General features: G+C 51.2%; 3 protein-coding genes across 5 annotated transcripts in view; 1 reads left to right on the top strand and 2 right to left on the bottom strand.

Annotated features, from left to right (window-relative positions):
* The window catches only part of LOC122385942 (E3 ubiquitin-protein ligase UBR4-like), a 49916-nt gene extending 45398 nt beyond the window's left edge, over positions 1-4518 (bottom strand). Inside the window, exons 1-6 of the mRNA XM_043374649.1 lie at positions 4204-4518; positions 3024-3121; positions 2089-2322; positions 1654-1811; positions 693-874; positions 97-364 (exon numbers count right to left, since the gene is read on the bottom strand). Coding sequence (XP_043230584.1) covers positions 97-364; positions 693-874; positions 1654-1811; positions 2089-2322; positions 3024-3121; positions 4204-4322 — 1059 coding nt within the window. The 5' untranslated portion in view covers positions 4323-4518. The remainder of the gene's footprint in view (positions 1-96; positions 365-692; positions 875-1653; positions 1812-2088; positions 2323-3023; positions 3122-4203) is intronic.
* Positions 4519-4874: 356 nt separating this feature from the next.
* LOC122385922 (guanine nucleotide-binding protein subunit beta-like protein 1) lies at positions 4875-6689 on the top strand. Of its 2 annotated transcripts, none has more exons than XM_043374589.1 (3): positions 4875-5249; positions 5490-5663; positions 5878-6689. In XM_043374589.1, exons 1-3 carry the CDS (start codon positions 5088-5090, stop codon positions 6505-6507), a joined length of 966 nt encoding a protein of 321 aa, XP_043230524.1. In that variant the 5' UTR covers positions 4875-5087; the 3' UTR covers positions 6508-6689. The 2 variants fall into 2 exon arrangements, with proteins under 2 accessions (XP_043230524.1, XP_043230525.1); XM_043374590.1 differs by having other exon boundaries at positions 5125-5249; positions 5456-5663.
* Positions 6589-15319, bottom strand: part of LOC122385921 (pre-mRNA-processing factor 17-like) — a 52370-nt gene continuing 43639 nt past the window's right edge. The window contains exons 1-9 of one of the 2 annotated variants that reach the window (XM_043374587.1): positions 12184-12700; positions 10712-10928; positions 10204-10442; positions 9586-9897; positions 9117-9225; positions 8616-8770; positions 8065-8198; positions 7468-7689; positions 6589-6926 (exon numbers count right to left, since the gene is read on the bottom strand). In XM_043374587.1, coding sequence (XP_043230522.1) covers positions 6749-6926; positions 7468-7689; positions 8065-8198; positions 8616-8770; positions 9117-9225; positions 9586-9897; positions 10204-10442; positions 10712-10928; positions 12184-12345 — 1728 coding nt within the window. In that variant the 5' untranslated portion in view covers positions 12346-12700 and the 3' untranslated portion in view covers positions 6589-6748. Of the gene's footprint in view, positions 6927-7467; positions 7690-8064; positions 8199-8615; positions 8771-9116; positions 9226-9585; positions 9898-10203; positions 10443-10711; positions 10929-12183; positions 12701-15319 lie in introns of those variants that run through there. The other variant, XM_043374588.1, reaches the window with a different exon arrangement.

Below are 15319 nucleotides of genomic sequence, written 5' to 3'. Positions count from 1 at the left end.
CCCCCCCGTCGTGTAAGAACGACTCCAGGGTGTCGGCGAAGTAGTGAGTACAGCCCGCTGTGTAAGGGGACCGACCCCGGGGTGTCGGCTACTCACGTGTCCACCGGACCGTGTGGAGGCTCTCAGCACCGACTGCACGCACTCGGTCACCTCCAGCGCGCGCACCAGCACGTCGACCGCGTGTGTTTCGGCCTCGTCGGGCGCGGCCACGGCGGCGCCGCTGGCGGCCACGGTGAGGGCGGCCAGCAGGCAGGCGGCGCACAGGCGCGCCAGCCGCTGCTGCCGGCCGGCCGTCAGCGGCTCCAGCAGCGGCAGCGACAGCGCGCGCCACACCATACCCACGTCGGCACTGAGTGCCTGCAGACTGCGGAGTGGACGGGGAACAGCGGCGGTCAGTACTCGCAGCAGACAGGGAGGGGTGGCACCCGTCCGACGGGGATCGGCCGTAACAGCAGTGATAAAAAGCAAAGCTGCGTTTTCTGCTAAAACCACTCCTTTGAAGGCAAAGCAAAGAGCACAAAAAAAAAAACGAGATCAAAGATAGGTCACCACGAACACGGATTCCACAGACTCACAGGCGCGCTTTGCCATTTCACCACACTACCCATCTCTGGCACGCAGCTTTTGTCCGAGCCGCTGGTACGTTCCCTGCCAGCAGTGCCCGGCCTCCCCTAGTGGCGCCGCGGTCCCACCTGGATCGGACGGTGACGGCCTCTGACAGTGTGGTCGGCAGCTGGAGACAGCCCGTCTCCAGCGAGTCCGTGTAGCGGCTCAGGTAGCGGCCGATGTGCGGCAGGCTGCAGCACATGTCCACCAGCACATCTCCGGCGCCCAGCAGCTGCAGCGCGCTGATGTTGCGCTCACAGAACAGACTCTGGGGGTGGTGGAGGGACGGTCAGTGAGGGACAGTTGACAGAGACACTGTCAGAGGTGGGACGCCCAGGGGACGGCGGCAGAAAGGCAGCTAGTTATGGAATAGTCATAGTAGGATGTGTACGAGACACGGTCAGTGAAGTGTCAGTGGATGGAAGGATGGTTACTGGTCGCTCGGGCCCGTGCCAATCATAACCACAACAGGGATTCAGTGGTGATGGTGGGGGGGGGGGGGGGGAGTGAAAAATGGGCATAGGAGTATTCGAGACTCTGACTGCCGTCTGCTCTCCAATGGGTGAGTAGTCAAGCGACGATGATACGCGCTACCAATGATGGTGAATTATGCATGATTTGAAACCTCTTCCAATTAGTAATATCACTGACTTCAGCATTGATATGGCAGATAAGACCACTGCACAAGATTGGCCAAGACGTATCAGTGGGTAATGTTTGCCCCTTACGATAAGAATCAAGTACACAAGTGACCTGTCAAGTAAAGTTCAAATCGATCAGATCACATGCCGGAGACTGTTACCCCGTTTTTGTCTCGCCGAGAACGTCAGATTGACAGTGGGTCAGGTGGTACGCATTTACGACCATTTACGATAACGATCTTGAGATGGGGTCATGGCTAACCTGGACTTGCTGGCTGAAGTTACGATGTAACTGACCTTTACCTTCTAACCAGAGTCCCGGACTCCCGACTGGTCGACTCCTCAACTGACCTCGCCCTGCTGCCCCGAGTCCCGACTGACCCTGACCACCAGAGTCCCGACTGACCTTGACCTTCTGGCCGGAGGTGGCGCCGTCTGTGGCGTCGTTCGACTCGCCGCCGCTGGCCAGGTTGTACATGGGCGCCGACAGGTGGTCCAGCAGCGCCGCCGACGGGTCCACGCGCGTCCGCTTCGGCTCCGTCTTGGTCGCGTTCTCCTTCTCCGCTGTACGCAGAGTCAGTGGCCAGGTTAGCACCCAGATATGGCAAGTGAATGAGATGGTAGTACAGCTCGCAACTCCGTGGTTCGATGGGTTTACCTACCTCAGTTACAACTACACCGGCTGCCTCCCTGGGACGCTGGGTACGTTTGTGCGAGTTATATGGACAAAGAACGGCTGTACGGTAAGATATATGATCACCCAGTCCTGTAGGATCGGTGGTCTACCTGGCATGCTGGTAAGGATGTGGAGGGTGACATGCATATAGGGTGCGCGCCATACCTGGCACGCTGGTGCGGATGTGCGGCGGCAGCTTGGCCATCTTCATGGCTGCCACCAGCGTGACGTGGTCCGAGTGCTCGAGACCGCCGCCCTGGCAGAGCAGCCGCAGGCCGTCCATCAGCTGGCCGCGCGACAGCGGAGACGTCTGACGGCTACCGCCCGACAGGCTGCGCAGCATGTGCGCGCCCAGGATACGCGCCGCCGCGCAGGCGCCTCCCATCTGACTGGGTAGCACTGCCGGACACAGACGTGGGGTCACCGGTCGGGCGATAGGGCAACAATGGTGGGACGCCCAACGGGGACAGCGGAGGAGCAGCATCATTAACAGGACGGCGGGCATAGGTACTGAACACGAGATCACGGGACGCACACTGACCGTAGGCTGCGCATGATTGTGATAACACGATCGGAAGGCGGACAAAGCATATTCTCTCAACAGCTGTTTTACGGCAAAAAGAACGAAATGCGACATGAACCGCTTCAGTTTTAACTCGTCATATAGCAAGCTAAAAGTGAATAAAATTGATCATCGGTTAGGAATGTTATGTGTTAATCGATACTGACAATGCCTCACGTCAGGGTTCACCGTGGGCAGATAGGATTCCGAAGCTTGCGGTCGATCGGGCAGCTACCGGCGCCTGATCCTTACGGTCAGCCTCGTCGAGGCCGGTAATGTTTCCGGCCTCGATTCCGATTCCGATATTCTCGGTGTCATATATCTACTGTCAGATTGACACTCCCAGCGTCAGATACTTCTAGTCGGCCTGGCAATTCCGCCGCAAAATACTTCCCGTCGGTTCCGTCAATCACGGCTCTTTATACAATATTACGGCCGATTGGGCCACTCCCGGCGTCAAATCCTTCCTTAGGTCGGTCGCACCGTTCCCGGCGTCGGACATACGGTCGGCCCGACACTCCCAGCGCCAACTACTTACGGTCGGCGGCATTCTGAGCGATGTAGTCGGCCGCCAGCAGCGCAAACGTCGAGTAGAACGTGTCGTACTCGGCGCCGTGGTTAATGATGTCATCCTCACTGCAAAACAGCAGAAAGCACAGGCTCAAAATCCCAAAAGATATGTGGGTTCTCGTCTCACCCAAGATCATCTACACCAAATTAGAGGCAAGCATCATAAATTACATCTATAGACTCTTCACTCCACCACAGCCTCTTTTTGCTTCTCTTGAGTCTGGCCTATTTGGAATGGATGCCTCAGGAAAGGTGAGTCTTTAAAATGTTTTAATGTGTGACTAGCTAGGATCTGTGAATATAGCATTGGTTGGCCATATTCTATGTTTCCTGCAAAACATCACTATAACAGAGCCACTGAAGTTCATGATCTTAGCTTCAGAGATGGCACAATCATGCAGCACTTCAGTCTACTCTATCCCTGGCTATGATTCAGATTCCATGCACCTAGTGGCACAAAAGAATGTTGAAAAAGAAAATGGATAACATTTAAATTACACTGCAGCTGAAGTAAAGAAAACTTTCAGCTCTTATCTAACACAGTTTGCATGCATAATATTGATAATATTGATTTGCTTTCAAGTCTGCAATATTCTTATTCAAGTGGCAAGTAAGACTGATACTTTAACACTGACAAGGTAGCTGACCTTGCAATCAATCAAGGTGAAAATAATTATTTACTAGCAACCAGCTTATCATTACAGCAGGGAATTTAAATTATCACCTGACAGCAATGAAAAAGCTTGTATTGATAGTCTATTATGTGCAAGTGAGTAGATAAAAATTGATATATACTGATGACTGTTTTCTCTTTCATTGGCATTGTTACCACTAATGTTCTTTACTTCTTAAACTTGCACAGTGAATATATTGTATACCTAACAATGTTAAAACAAAGCTTAACCAGCTACAGAATTACATTATTTCAACTAACTCTAGAGAATCACTGAAACATATCTTGTCTATTTTACTTTTGCTTCATATATGTAATATGAAGATGAAGTCTGACTTCTGAGTGGTGTGTAGGTTGGTAAGATGTAGGATAGTAGGTTGTAGACTGGTAGGTAGGTTGCAGGGTTTAGGTTTGAGACTTTCATAATATTTCTGTGCCGAGCCTTAAAAATTGGTAAGTAAATGAACAAACTCACCTTTTAATGACTGATCTTATGAATTCAGGCAGGTCATTTTTATTGAAAGATCCATAGGATGCAGCTAAAATCGGTTTTACGATAGAATTCCACTCGACTCCGCCACTTGCTGATGCCATTATTGCCGCAATCTTGATCCTGGCAAGGTCAGAGGGTGGCTTTCAGCGACCATTAACAAGTTAAGTATCAGCAGCCCGCTTAAAAATGGAAAGTATATCAAGCCTGTAACACTGTATTCTCTTAGCGTTATATCTTCCAGAATCCAGAAGCAACGCAACGCAAGTCTCCAATAATTATTATTTTTCGCCTCCGAGTCCGCTATGCAATCGGTTCACTTCCAAACTATCAAAGAAAGCATCAATAAATAGGTGATCAACAAGTAAAAGATTGATAATATATTACGCTGTGTAATTTATGTATGTTGATATAGCTCGGTAAACGATATTTTGTTTTTAATTATTGTAACAAAAAAACAAAAAATATGAATATTACTTGAACTTTTTTATTGTGTCGGATAAAATCAATAAAACTACCAATAAATGAATTTGACGTCATCAAAAAGTAAACTTCTCGATTAAAGAATGACGAAGGAAATTTGCCAATATGATACATTAGCTGCTCAGCAAAGACAAACTTTTTCCTGAAGATTCTGTTCATTCTATTCAGCATTTTCTGCTTAAGTAAGAACTCACCGGTACTTAGTACTTACGAACAAATGTGTGAAGCTGTGACAGCAAAAGAAAGTGTTCTAGAACACAAAAATATTGGTGGGTGTGGTATTTGGTCCATAAAGAAATTGTGTTGTTGTTTTTCACATTCATTGACTTTATAATCAAGAAATTAGAAGCTTAAAATAAGAACTCTTATTTTTCTTTAAGGTTAACATGAAGTCTGTTGACTCATCCAAGAAACCACCACCACCCCCATTGCATTACTTCAAGAGTGATGGAGCTTTGGTAACAGCACTGAATTTTTTAGTTTTTCATGATGAAGCATATCTTGCTCAAGGCAGTCAGGATGGAAACCTGACAGTATGGGACTTGAAGGTAATCGCACATTACACTATTCACTATTCAGGTATTTTATGTCTTGTCTGTCACTGACCACTACCTATGTAAATCGGTACATTGGCGATTGAGGTAAACAGTGTCAATGGTAGTTCGATTTGTTAGGCCTTCTGCTAACATCAGCTTTAGTACCCAGTAAAAGAGTGAACCTTAATCAATTGGTTTCGCCCTAACAAAGACCCCAGGTGACTGGCCACGTGGCCCGTCGTCTGCCCACAGAGCTGCGAGCGGCGCTGGTCGGTGGCAGCGCACAGCTCGGCCTGCCGTGCCGTGGAGCAGCTAGAGAGCGGCCACGTGGTCACCCAGGGCAGAAACGACGCCATCCGCCTGTGGGACGTGGATTCCCAGCAGCCTGTAGCTTCACTGCCCTTCAGCCATCATGGGTTCTGTCGGGTATGTCGACCAATCGGGACGATATGCCTCGGCCCTGTGGCTTTATTGGAGTTCCTTCGGGAACTCCAATCGGTATTGTGATGCTATTTCGTGACCGGTTTCTAATTTCATTTCCATGCGTTCACATTCGGAACAATATGTCGTCCTTTCCCCAGCTGCCCGTGTGCAGTGTCTGAGCTCAGTTTTCAGACCGCGTCTGCCGTGTGTTTGTCAGATGGCGGTGGTCGGCGGCCGGCTGGCCTGTCCCAGTGAGCCGGCCTCCGAGGTGGCGCTGCTGGACCCGCGCTCGGGCGCCGAGGCCGGCCGACTGGCGGCGCCCGCCGAGCTCGGCACGGTGATGGCGCTGGCGCCACTGCCGGGTGCCGCCGGCGCGCGCCTGCTGGCCGTGTACGAGTCGGGCGGCCTGCTGCTCTGGGACCCGGCCCAGCCCTGCCGGCCGGCCGACCGGCTCCAGGTCACCACCGAGACGCCCATGTGCGTGGACGCGGCGGCGGACGGCCGCGGTCTGGTGGGCACCTCCGGCACCGCCGTGCCCTCGTTCTCTGTCGGCGCCGCCGGCCGTCTGCAGGCCGGCCCGCCGGCCGCCATCACCAACCCGGGCGTGGCCAGCGTGCGGCTGCGGCCCGACGGCCGGCTGGCCGCGCTCGGCTGCTGGGACGGCCGGCTGCGGCTCGTCTCCGGCCGCCGGCTGCGCCTGCTCGCCGCCCTCGAACACCACACGGCCACCGTCGAGTGCGTCCAGTTCGCGCCGCGGCCGGTCCGGCTGTGGAAGGCGCGTGCGCTACTGGCCAGCGGCTCGGCAGACGGCACCGCCGCCCTCTGGAAGGTGTATGACGACTCATGACGCCGCCCCGCGTCCCAAGGCACTGTACCGTGAGTGCTGTAAGTGGCAGCGCGACCGGGGTAATCTGTGATACCGTCAGACTGGCGGGCCACTCATCCTGTATTCCGCATTCGTAACATGGCAGGGCTGCGATCATCGGGTGACAATGACACTGGGAAAATACATATGACGAACGATGTGTATATCGCGTATCTCGGTGATCGGAGGCCCACAGCGATCGGGGCCGAGTGACCGCGCGCGCTCAGTCCCACAGCTTGATCTCGCCGTCCCAGCCGGCCGTGATCAGCTTGCTCGTCTCGTGCGGGTGCCACATGGTCTGAATGCAGACGCCGTCGTGCGCCTTCCACTTGCGGTACAGCTTGGTGGTCTTCCAGTCCCAGACGTAGCACTTTCCGTCGGCGTCGCCCGACACCAGGTAGCTGACGAGACGAGACGATGCAGTTATTAGTAAGCGTGCAGTGAATGTAGTCAATGGCGCCCGTGAGAAACAGGGCATTGCTAGGGAATGAATTGATCACAGCGTGCACTTTATGCGCTCACTACACGGAAAACTGCATGAAAACTACGCTGTCGCATTAAACCCTAATTCATCTTATTTACTCATGTTTCTTTTTACAAATATAATATTCATGGACTGACAGTAAGATATATGTACTTATCCTATCTAATAGTATTTATCTTAGCCATAAGGCTTTAATACAAAATGACCTTTAACTGACACTTCTCAAGTTAACGTTAAAACGTAGTTATTTCAATAACGTATTCAACATTCATCGATGATATTCGTGTATGTAATTATCGTGTATGTAATCGTTTGTAAATGATTTATCGTGTATCGTGTATGACAAACGTTCCTTTATCCGCTACACTTTTGATTTGTGTGGGCTCGTCCACCGAAACATTTAAAAAACAAACGTTTTAAGTTTTTAAAAACAATTTGATTTAACCCGTACGGCGTACCTCATCTCCGGTGAGAAGTCGAGGCCGCACGCGTAACCGGCCACCATGTGTCCAGTGAACTGTTTCTTGCGGTGCAGCTTGTAGCGGTTGATGGCCGAGAAGATGCAGATCTTGTTGTCCATCGACTGGCACGCCAGCCACTTGCCGTTGGGCGAGAGCGTGACGGCCGGCATGCTGTGCATGGACGGGTCGGCGATGTACTTCATATCCACCGGGATGTCCCTGCGGCGGCAGATAGGATGTCAGTCACACAAACAGCAGGCGGGCCTCTTGACCCGATAACACGAAGATGAAGATGAAGATGAAGATGGGTCTGTATCAGACTGACAGTTCAGGACAGGCGGGGTCTCCAGTAACCAGTTCCACTAGCCAACAGCCGAGCCGGCACCTGGCCTGGGTCCGAAACCGCAAATCACTTCCCATCATGACAATGTGCCTTACGCGAACGGTCAGCTGTTATCGCAGACACGGTTGCAACTCTTGACTTAAACCCGTCTGTTATCTACAAACGGTAGCCGAGCAACACCAAGCACCTCACGGCACGCGGACTGTGGGGAACCTACAGCATTCACAGGCACCACCGTCGCCAGGACGTACCACTCCCAGATGCGCAGACTCTTGTCGTCCGAAGTGGAGACGAAGCGCCGGTTCTCGTCGATAAAGGTGATCGTGTTGACCGAGCCCAGGTGCCGGTCGTACTCCTGCGTTATCTCCCCGGAACGGGTGTCCCACTGCAGGCGGACGGAGGGGGAACACAGTGTCACCAGAGGTCTGCTGTGGGGGGGGGGGGTTGAGGAGGGAGAAGATTGAGTGGTGCACACAAAGTGACAAAACTTCCTCTCACAAACGCAAGGCCTTTGATGAAATGCGCTCGATAGTGCTCAAGGGGTCGTGCTATGTTACTGGGCAATGTCACGAATTATTACAGATGTTGCTATTACCTATGGCACCAAAAGAGGAAAGTAGCTTTGGTAACAACTATACTGATCTTAACCACAGTTCATCTGAGAATATTGAGCTGAATTATCGATATCATGCTTATAACTGTCGTAAGCGTTATCTTATTATATTATTCACTGTCAAACTGCAACTCCAAAACACATATTGAACACATTGAGAAGTTGCTGTCAACTCATCACGTCACTCACGCAGAGGATCTTTTTGTCGGAGAGGCCGGCCACGAAGAGGTGCTGCTTGTCCTCGTCCGGGTTGAACTTGACGCAGTAGGGCACCTTCTTGTTGGTGAAGCGGGAGATGCACTCGCCGCGCTCCGTGTCCCACAGCTTTATGTAGCGGTCGTAGCCTGTAGACGAAGGACAGTCAGAGGGATACACTCATACGATGGATGAATAGCTGCACTATGCATAAGCTGGCGATTTGGGGTTTACGGGCACATTGACAGCGAGGTCTCTACGTTATCCTGAGGTCATCACGACTAAACGGACGGCGAGGAAACGTAGGAAAGCGCAGCTTTTCAGGTAATTCTAAAATCATCTTAGATGCTTTCTGAAACTACGTTACTACTACGCCACTAAGGTAACTCCGGAACTGTCGTTTACTGCCTGTATCTACGACAGCCGGCGGCTACGAGGATCGACATGTACTCATCAAACCGCCGTTTCGGCCACGAGGGTGATCGTTGTACGGACCTGCCGAGAGGAACTGTGTGCCGTCGTTGTTGAAGCAGATGTCGCGCACGGCCTGCCGGTGTCCCAGGTAGGTCCTTAGCATGCGCCGCTGGTTGTACACCTCCCACAGCTGCGGAAGCACGGTCCAGGGGCTCGGTCAGGGAAAAGCGGAAAACAGCATCGCAACGGCAAACAGAGCAGCGAATGGGAAACACCGAAACGATAAACAGCACCAGAACGGCACCGAAACGATTATTTACGGTAAAAGAGTTCAAGACGTAACACAACACGTCAAATCGGGTTACTATTAGCGGAGCATTATCCAGTATGCACGTGTCACATTGACATGTAAAGCTAACAAAGTCGGGGCCGATTTTCAGGTACCCCCATGAAGATGAATGCAGCGTGTCCACACTCAGCCCACCAGCTGCACCATCCAGCTCACGTCGACGCAGCTGGCCGATCCGTGAAGCACCATACCGATCCTCACCTTGATCTTGCAGTCCATGCCGCAGGAGAGAATAAGATGACCCGACTTGGGGAAGAAGCGTGTGGCGTGCACGCCCTTGCTGTGTCCCTGCCAGGTGTGCAGCAGCTTCTTGGGGATGAAGCACTTTTCGGGCGGGTCCTCCGAGCGCAGGTTGACGCCCACGTCCTGCGGCACGTGCAGGTACGAGCGGCCCTGGTAGTCGTAGGCGTCCTTGACGTGCAGTATGGTGCGCTCCTCCATCGGCTTGTCGTCCGTCTGTTTGCCGCGCTTCTGACGTTTGGCCGTGATGATGTCCAGCTCGGCCTGCTCCTCCTGGGAGAGGGCAGGGAGGGGGGAGCGTCAGAGCGGAGTCAGGGAGCAGGCAGGGCGGCAGAGTCAGAGCGGAGTCAGAGAGCAGGCAGGGCGGCAGAGTCAGAGCGGAGTCAGAGAGCAGGCAGGGCGGCAGAGTCAGAGCGGAGTCAGGGAGCAGGCAGGGCAGAGTCAGGGAGCAGGCAGGGCGGCAGAGTCAGAGCAGGGTCAGCGACGGCGCTAATGCATTGATATGAAAACTAAACAATATCACTGGAGTGAGAGATACAGACGCAGCATAAAGCAGAATGCATTGTGTCGGACTATTACCTCAGAGGGCTTCATGACCTTCTGTTCGTCGACGAATCCGCCCCAGGGCCCCAGGTAGCCGTCAATGTCGCTGGCGTCCGAGTTCTTTTCGCGCTTCCGCTTGTCGAGCGGCCGCTTCTCCTTGGGCTTCTCAAAGACGGTGTGCGCACCGTCGGCGCTGGTGGAGGCGGTGGCGGCACCCACCATGCGCGCCGCTCCGTCATCGGTCACCGCCTCTGTGCTCGGGTCCACCGCGTAACCTGGACACACGCGACGGGCGTTCTCAGACACGGGCATGGTATAGGTAGACAACTTCGGTCAATGAAAGCCAATCATTTAGAGTTGTTCACTCATACGATCAAAATAAATGCATGATATACAAACTAAGCCATGGCCCAAATCATTACGGGATATCAGCACGGGGTGTCAGTTCTTACTGCGGCATTAAACAATTATTTTCACGGGTAGAACCGACCACTGGCTAAAGACATAATGCAGGGCAAGAGGAAGGACTGGTCCACCGTCTTACCGAAGCTGGTGAATGTGCGGCGTTGGTTCTCGAACTGGAAGGCGCTGAAGTGAGCCGGCTCCACATAGCCGGCCAGCGTGTTGCGCTCGGCGCGCATCTGCTGCGTCTGCGCCGGGTTGGCCGGCCCGAGCACGGGCGCGAACAGCTCGTCATAGCGCGGGTTGTACTCGAGCTCCTTCACACTGGGGTCGATGTGCCGCCGGCTGTCCAGGCCCGACTGACGGCGACAGGGCAACATCTCGTCACAACTGCACGTTCATGGCAGAAACGCTCTGCATCACAGGAAGGAAGCTTAGGGAAAGCACACACATAAAAGGGTAATGTAAATAGCCTTAATGTAAGGCTTATTGTGTAAGTCACATTATGTACAGGTCAAGGTCTCGCGGGTTTTAGCGGTAGGTTTTGCACCTAGAAAAATTTAGAGTACTTCAGGCTATATCTTCGTCGTCTTAAGCTTCTAAGTGTTGAAGATGTGATCGACTTGTTGGTTCACAAGCCGGCCATGATCGTGTAAAATGGCTTCATCGTACATCGACTAGTTTCTGAGATATAACCGGAAATGTAAAAGTGCAAAACCTACCGCTTAATCTCGCGAGAGCCATACACATACAGCTTATCAGCCCCTGTACCAGCAAGTCAACTGATGACCCTAATGAACTTTGAAAACTGATCAATGGAAGCTGTGTTGTCATCTGCTCACATCACTGAGCAAACATACTGTTCTTAACTTAAGAAGTAAGTTTCCTTTTGCAAATGTTCTTAATTTAGTTATTTATCAATCATGTCATAACTCTGATAAAATGTAGGCATTCCAATTGCATTGAAGAAAATTTAAAGTTGAATATTCCCTTCAAAGAGAAATGCACACACAGATTGAAATTGAAGTTTTTTATCAAATCACTTACAGCTGCAACACAAGACAAACAATAAAGGGTAGGTATTAATTCAATTCCAGTTGAGGAGCTATGCCACCTTGAGTGACAATGCAACACCAGCCACACCAGTCAGAGTTGAAAATCTGCCCCAGCCCATACCAAACAAGACCCATAATTTTTACCACTAAATTAGATATCTGCACTTTGAATATGAAAACTGCAATAAAAGGTCAATCATTTCCTGTAAAACCACTTTGTGCCTCCCACCCATCATTTCTTTTGATGGTAAGCCAGCACAGGATTTCTGCATGGTATCATGTAGGGGCATGCACCACCTGATGCAAAAACTGCAGGACACCAGTGAATCTGCATAGCAATGTGCTCTAGCTCAGCGATTCTGCACCTACAGTACCCTGACTAAATTGCCATACTATGCAGTCTGGCCAACATTCTATCTGGACTGGGAAGCATGGTAACACAGTGGTCAATGAGCCAATCCAGCTTGAATGGCAAATCCACACCAGCCAACACCAGCCCGAGACTTGAAACCCACACAATCTCACAAAAAACAAGGCATGGCAATAAAAACTCACTCACCCCTGGTGCTACTGTTGGAGCAGAGCATATCTGAAGCGTTTTGACTGAAGTCGAGCTTTCTGAAGATGTGATTGGTTTGAGATGGGCAGTCAATGCATCTTCATCCTCTCCTGAATCATTACTGTCTGATCCATAAGCTCTCAATGCAAGTATGGAGGACATATTTGGATTAACTCACTTCAATTCTTCAGAAATGATCTCATAGTTCAAGGCCAATAAAAAAATAAACACACAGATGACAAAAATATTTATATCAAATCTTGGAGTTTGGTGGAATCAGACCCTGATCATTCAGTAGATCCGTTCTGTTTCTGTCAATATTTTATCACTGATAATGAATATAAATTTGCCCCACCAATCCCTTTTACAGTGTCGCGACTCAAAATATATAAAAATATAAGCGTTGCAAACAATTAACGGTTTTACGCAACGATTTTACGCATTGGAGCAGTTGACTGTGTACTTTTTTTGGCTCATAAAAGTCGATAAGCATACTCGTCCAATCAAGACACGCATGACGTCATGCTACTGCTGTTCATTGGGTAAAATTCCCCTCTAAATCTGGTCATATTGCTAACGAACATAATAGCGTGAGTCGCTCTTGCGCCATTTTTGTATCAATTCGTTCCATAACCACTACAAAATTATGACCTGTGGTACCATGTAATAACCTGGCGAAAGTTGTCGGCCAAACCCGTACCGTAAGAATAACCCCATGCCTCAGACCTTGGATCAAAGATCATAGACAAAGCGGCCGTGCGTGGTTGTATGTGCACGCCAAACTTTGGACTCCAAATTTTGTCATAGAACAGGAGTCACGCGATCGGAGGGTAGAGGGCAGGGTCAACGCAACCAGGGCGTATTTTAACATGTTAACTGGGTCGGCAATTGCCGACCCAGTCACGGAGAATGCCGACCCAGTGACAGCCGTTTGCCGACCCAGTTGCCGCCCCCTCTAGGATGCAGCACGCACATGCAGGCTAGGTGCCGTCATTCATAGTGAGGCTGCTGCCCTCCGAAATGATAATGTCGCCTCTTAAAGTGAAGCAGCCGTCTATAGAAAGTGATGATCCCGCAACTCAATGTGACAGTGCCGCCCCTAAATCTGTTAGTAGCCCCACTCAATGTAATGGTGCCGCCCTTCTAAGCATCTGTGGAGCCCCTCAATGTGATGATACCGCCCCTCAAGAAGATGATGCCGCCCCTTTCAGTATCGGTGGCGCCCCTCAATGTGATGGTGCCTTCCTCAAAGTGTCAGTGGCGCCCCTAAATGTGATGGTGTCTCCGTCGGTGGCGCCCCTCAAAATGATGCTGCCGCCCCTAAAAGTGCTGGTGCCGCCCCTAAAAGTGCTGGTGCCGCCCCTAAAAGTGCTGGTGCCGCCCCTTACAGTGTCAGTGGCGCCCTTCAAAGTTTTGGAGGAACTCATCAATACAATGTTGCCGCCCTCCAACTTTCTGTAGCGCCCCTCCATATACATAATGGTGCCGCTTCTCAAACCATCCGTGGCGCCCCTCAAAATGATGGTGCCACCCCTTACAGTGTCGGTGGTACTGGTGTCTCCTCAAAAGTCAAATCTGTTGTCCCGAGCTGTCGTACAAAACTGGAGGCTCCGGCGGCACTGTGAGACAACATTCACATCACACACGTGCGCATCTGGCGTCGTTGAACGACAAATATAAATTATAGCACAGCGCCCATCGCACAAAAGTCAATTGCACCACATAGATTCTATTCTGTTCTCGTGTTTCAGTGAAGGTGCCGCCTCTCAAAGAAATGCTGGTGTCCCTCGAAGTGTCGGAGGCGCTCCTCAATGTCATGTTGCCGCCCCTCAAACCATCCGTAACGCCCCTCCACGTCATGGTGCCGCCCCCAATGTGCTCACGGCGCCCTTAAATGTGATAGTAACGCCGGTCAAAGTGCTCCTGGCAGTGTCAGTGGCGCCCCTTATAGTGTCGGTGGCGCCCTTTATAGTGTCGGTGGCGCCCCGAACAGTATCGGTGGTGCCCCTCAAAGTGATGATGTCACCCTCAAACAAACGGTGGCGCCCTTCGAAGTATCGGAGTCCCTAAATATCATACCTATTGCCGTCCATTAACGATCTGTAGCGCCCCTCCATATCATGGAGCCGCCCCTTAAAGTATCCGCGGCGGTCCTTAAAGTTACATGTAACTTTAAGGACCGCCGCGGATACTACCGGTGGCACTGCAGTGCCGCCCCTTACAATATAGGTGGCGTCCTCAAAATAAAAGTGATGTTGCTCCCCCCCCCCCCGAGTAATGGTGGCGTCTCTTCTGTAAGTATCGGAGGCGCTCCTCATTGTCATTTTGCCCCACATCACTGCTCACATGGCGCTCTTCAATGTAATGGTGCTACCCCTCAACGCTCAACGAGATAATTGCGCTCCTCACAGTGTCGGTGGTGCCCCTCAAAGTGGTTAAAGTGCCCTAAAAAATTGGTGGCGCGCCTCAAAATGATGTTGTCGTCCCTTAGCATATCTGCAGCGCCCCCAAAATGATAGTGCCTTCCCTTAATCGGCGCCGGGCTGAGGTTGTTTGAACCCCCCTCCCGACCCCTATAACTTGGCTACTTGGGCCACGTAGCGACACGCGGTAAGCGGCATTCGGAAGAGTGTCAAAAACTACTTGGGTTAGTTGGTTAACCGTACTTTGGTTAGCTCAAGTCAAATGTCAAATAACAGGTGACCAGAGGTCATCAAAGGTGAAATGTGGGTGAAATGTTGTCTGTTTCAACATTTATTGACAAACTGGCGCATAACCCGGGGAAGAATAGAACTACAGCACCGCGAAAAAGCGCATTCGATAGCGTTCCTATAAAGTCCTCAGACTTTACCTAACATCAACGGCTTAACCTCCAGAGCACAACTTGTTTAACCCGTGCCGGGCCGCGGAGGGTTGGAGGGGACAGTGGACCCCCTCCGCCCCTCTACTGAGCTGTTTTAATGAGGAACCTTTCTACTGTAATAATTATTGACTCACGAAAGTTATGACATTGTTTTTTTTTTTAGTACTGTGCTCCTCTCGTCGAGATGCGTCGAATGAACTATAATTTGACATTCAAATGTCATTTGGGAAATTTGAGCTCAGGTCCAGGGCATGACCTGACTGGTAAAGGTCA

This window comes from Amphibalanus amphitrite, unplaced genomic scaffold (assembly GCF_019059575.1).
Source record: "Amphibalanus amphitrite isolate SeventyFive unplaced genomic scaffold, NRLGWU_Aamphi_draft 000235F_arrow, whole genome shotgun sequence".
Lineage (NCBI taxonomy): Eukaryota > Metazoa > Arthropoda > Thecostraca > Balanomorpha > Balanidae > Amphibalanus > Amphibalanus amphitrite.
Note: the sequence above shows the minus strand (reverse complement) of the source record. Positions and strands in the feature narration are given on the sequence as shown.

Coding starts and splice junctions, on each gene's coding strand:
- LOC122385922 (XM_043374589.1), top strand. CDS start 5,088: ATGAAGTCTGTTGACTCATCCAAGAAACCACCACCACCCCCATTGCAT. Junction 5,250..5,489: donor TGACAGTATGGGACTTGAAG/GTAATCGCACAT, acceptor GTCTGCCCACAG/AGCTGCGAGCGGCGCTGGTC. Junction 5,664..5,877: donor GCCATCATGGGTTCTGTCGG/GTATGTCGACCA, acceptor TGTGTTTGTCAG/ATGGCGGTGGTCGGCGGCCG.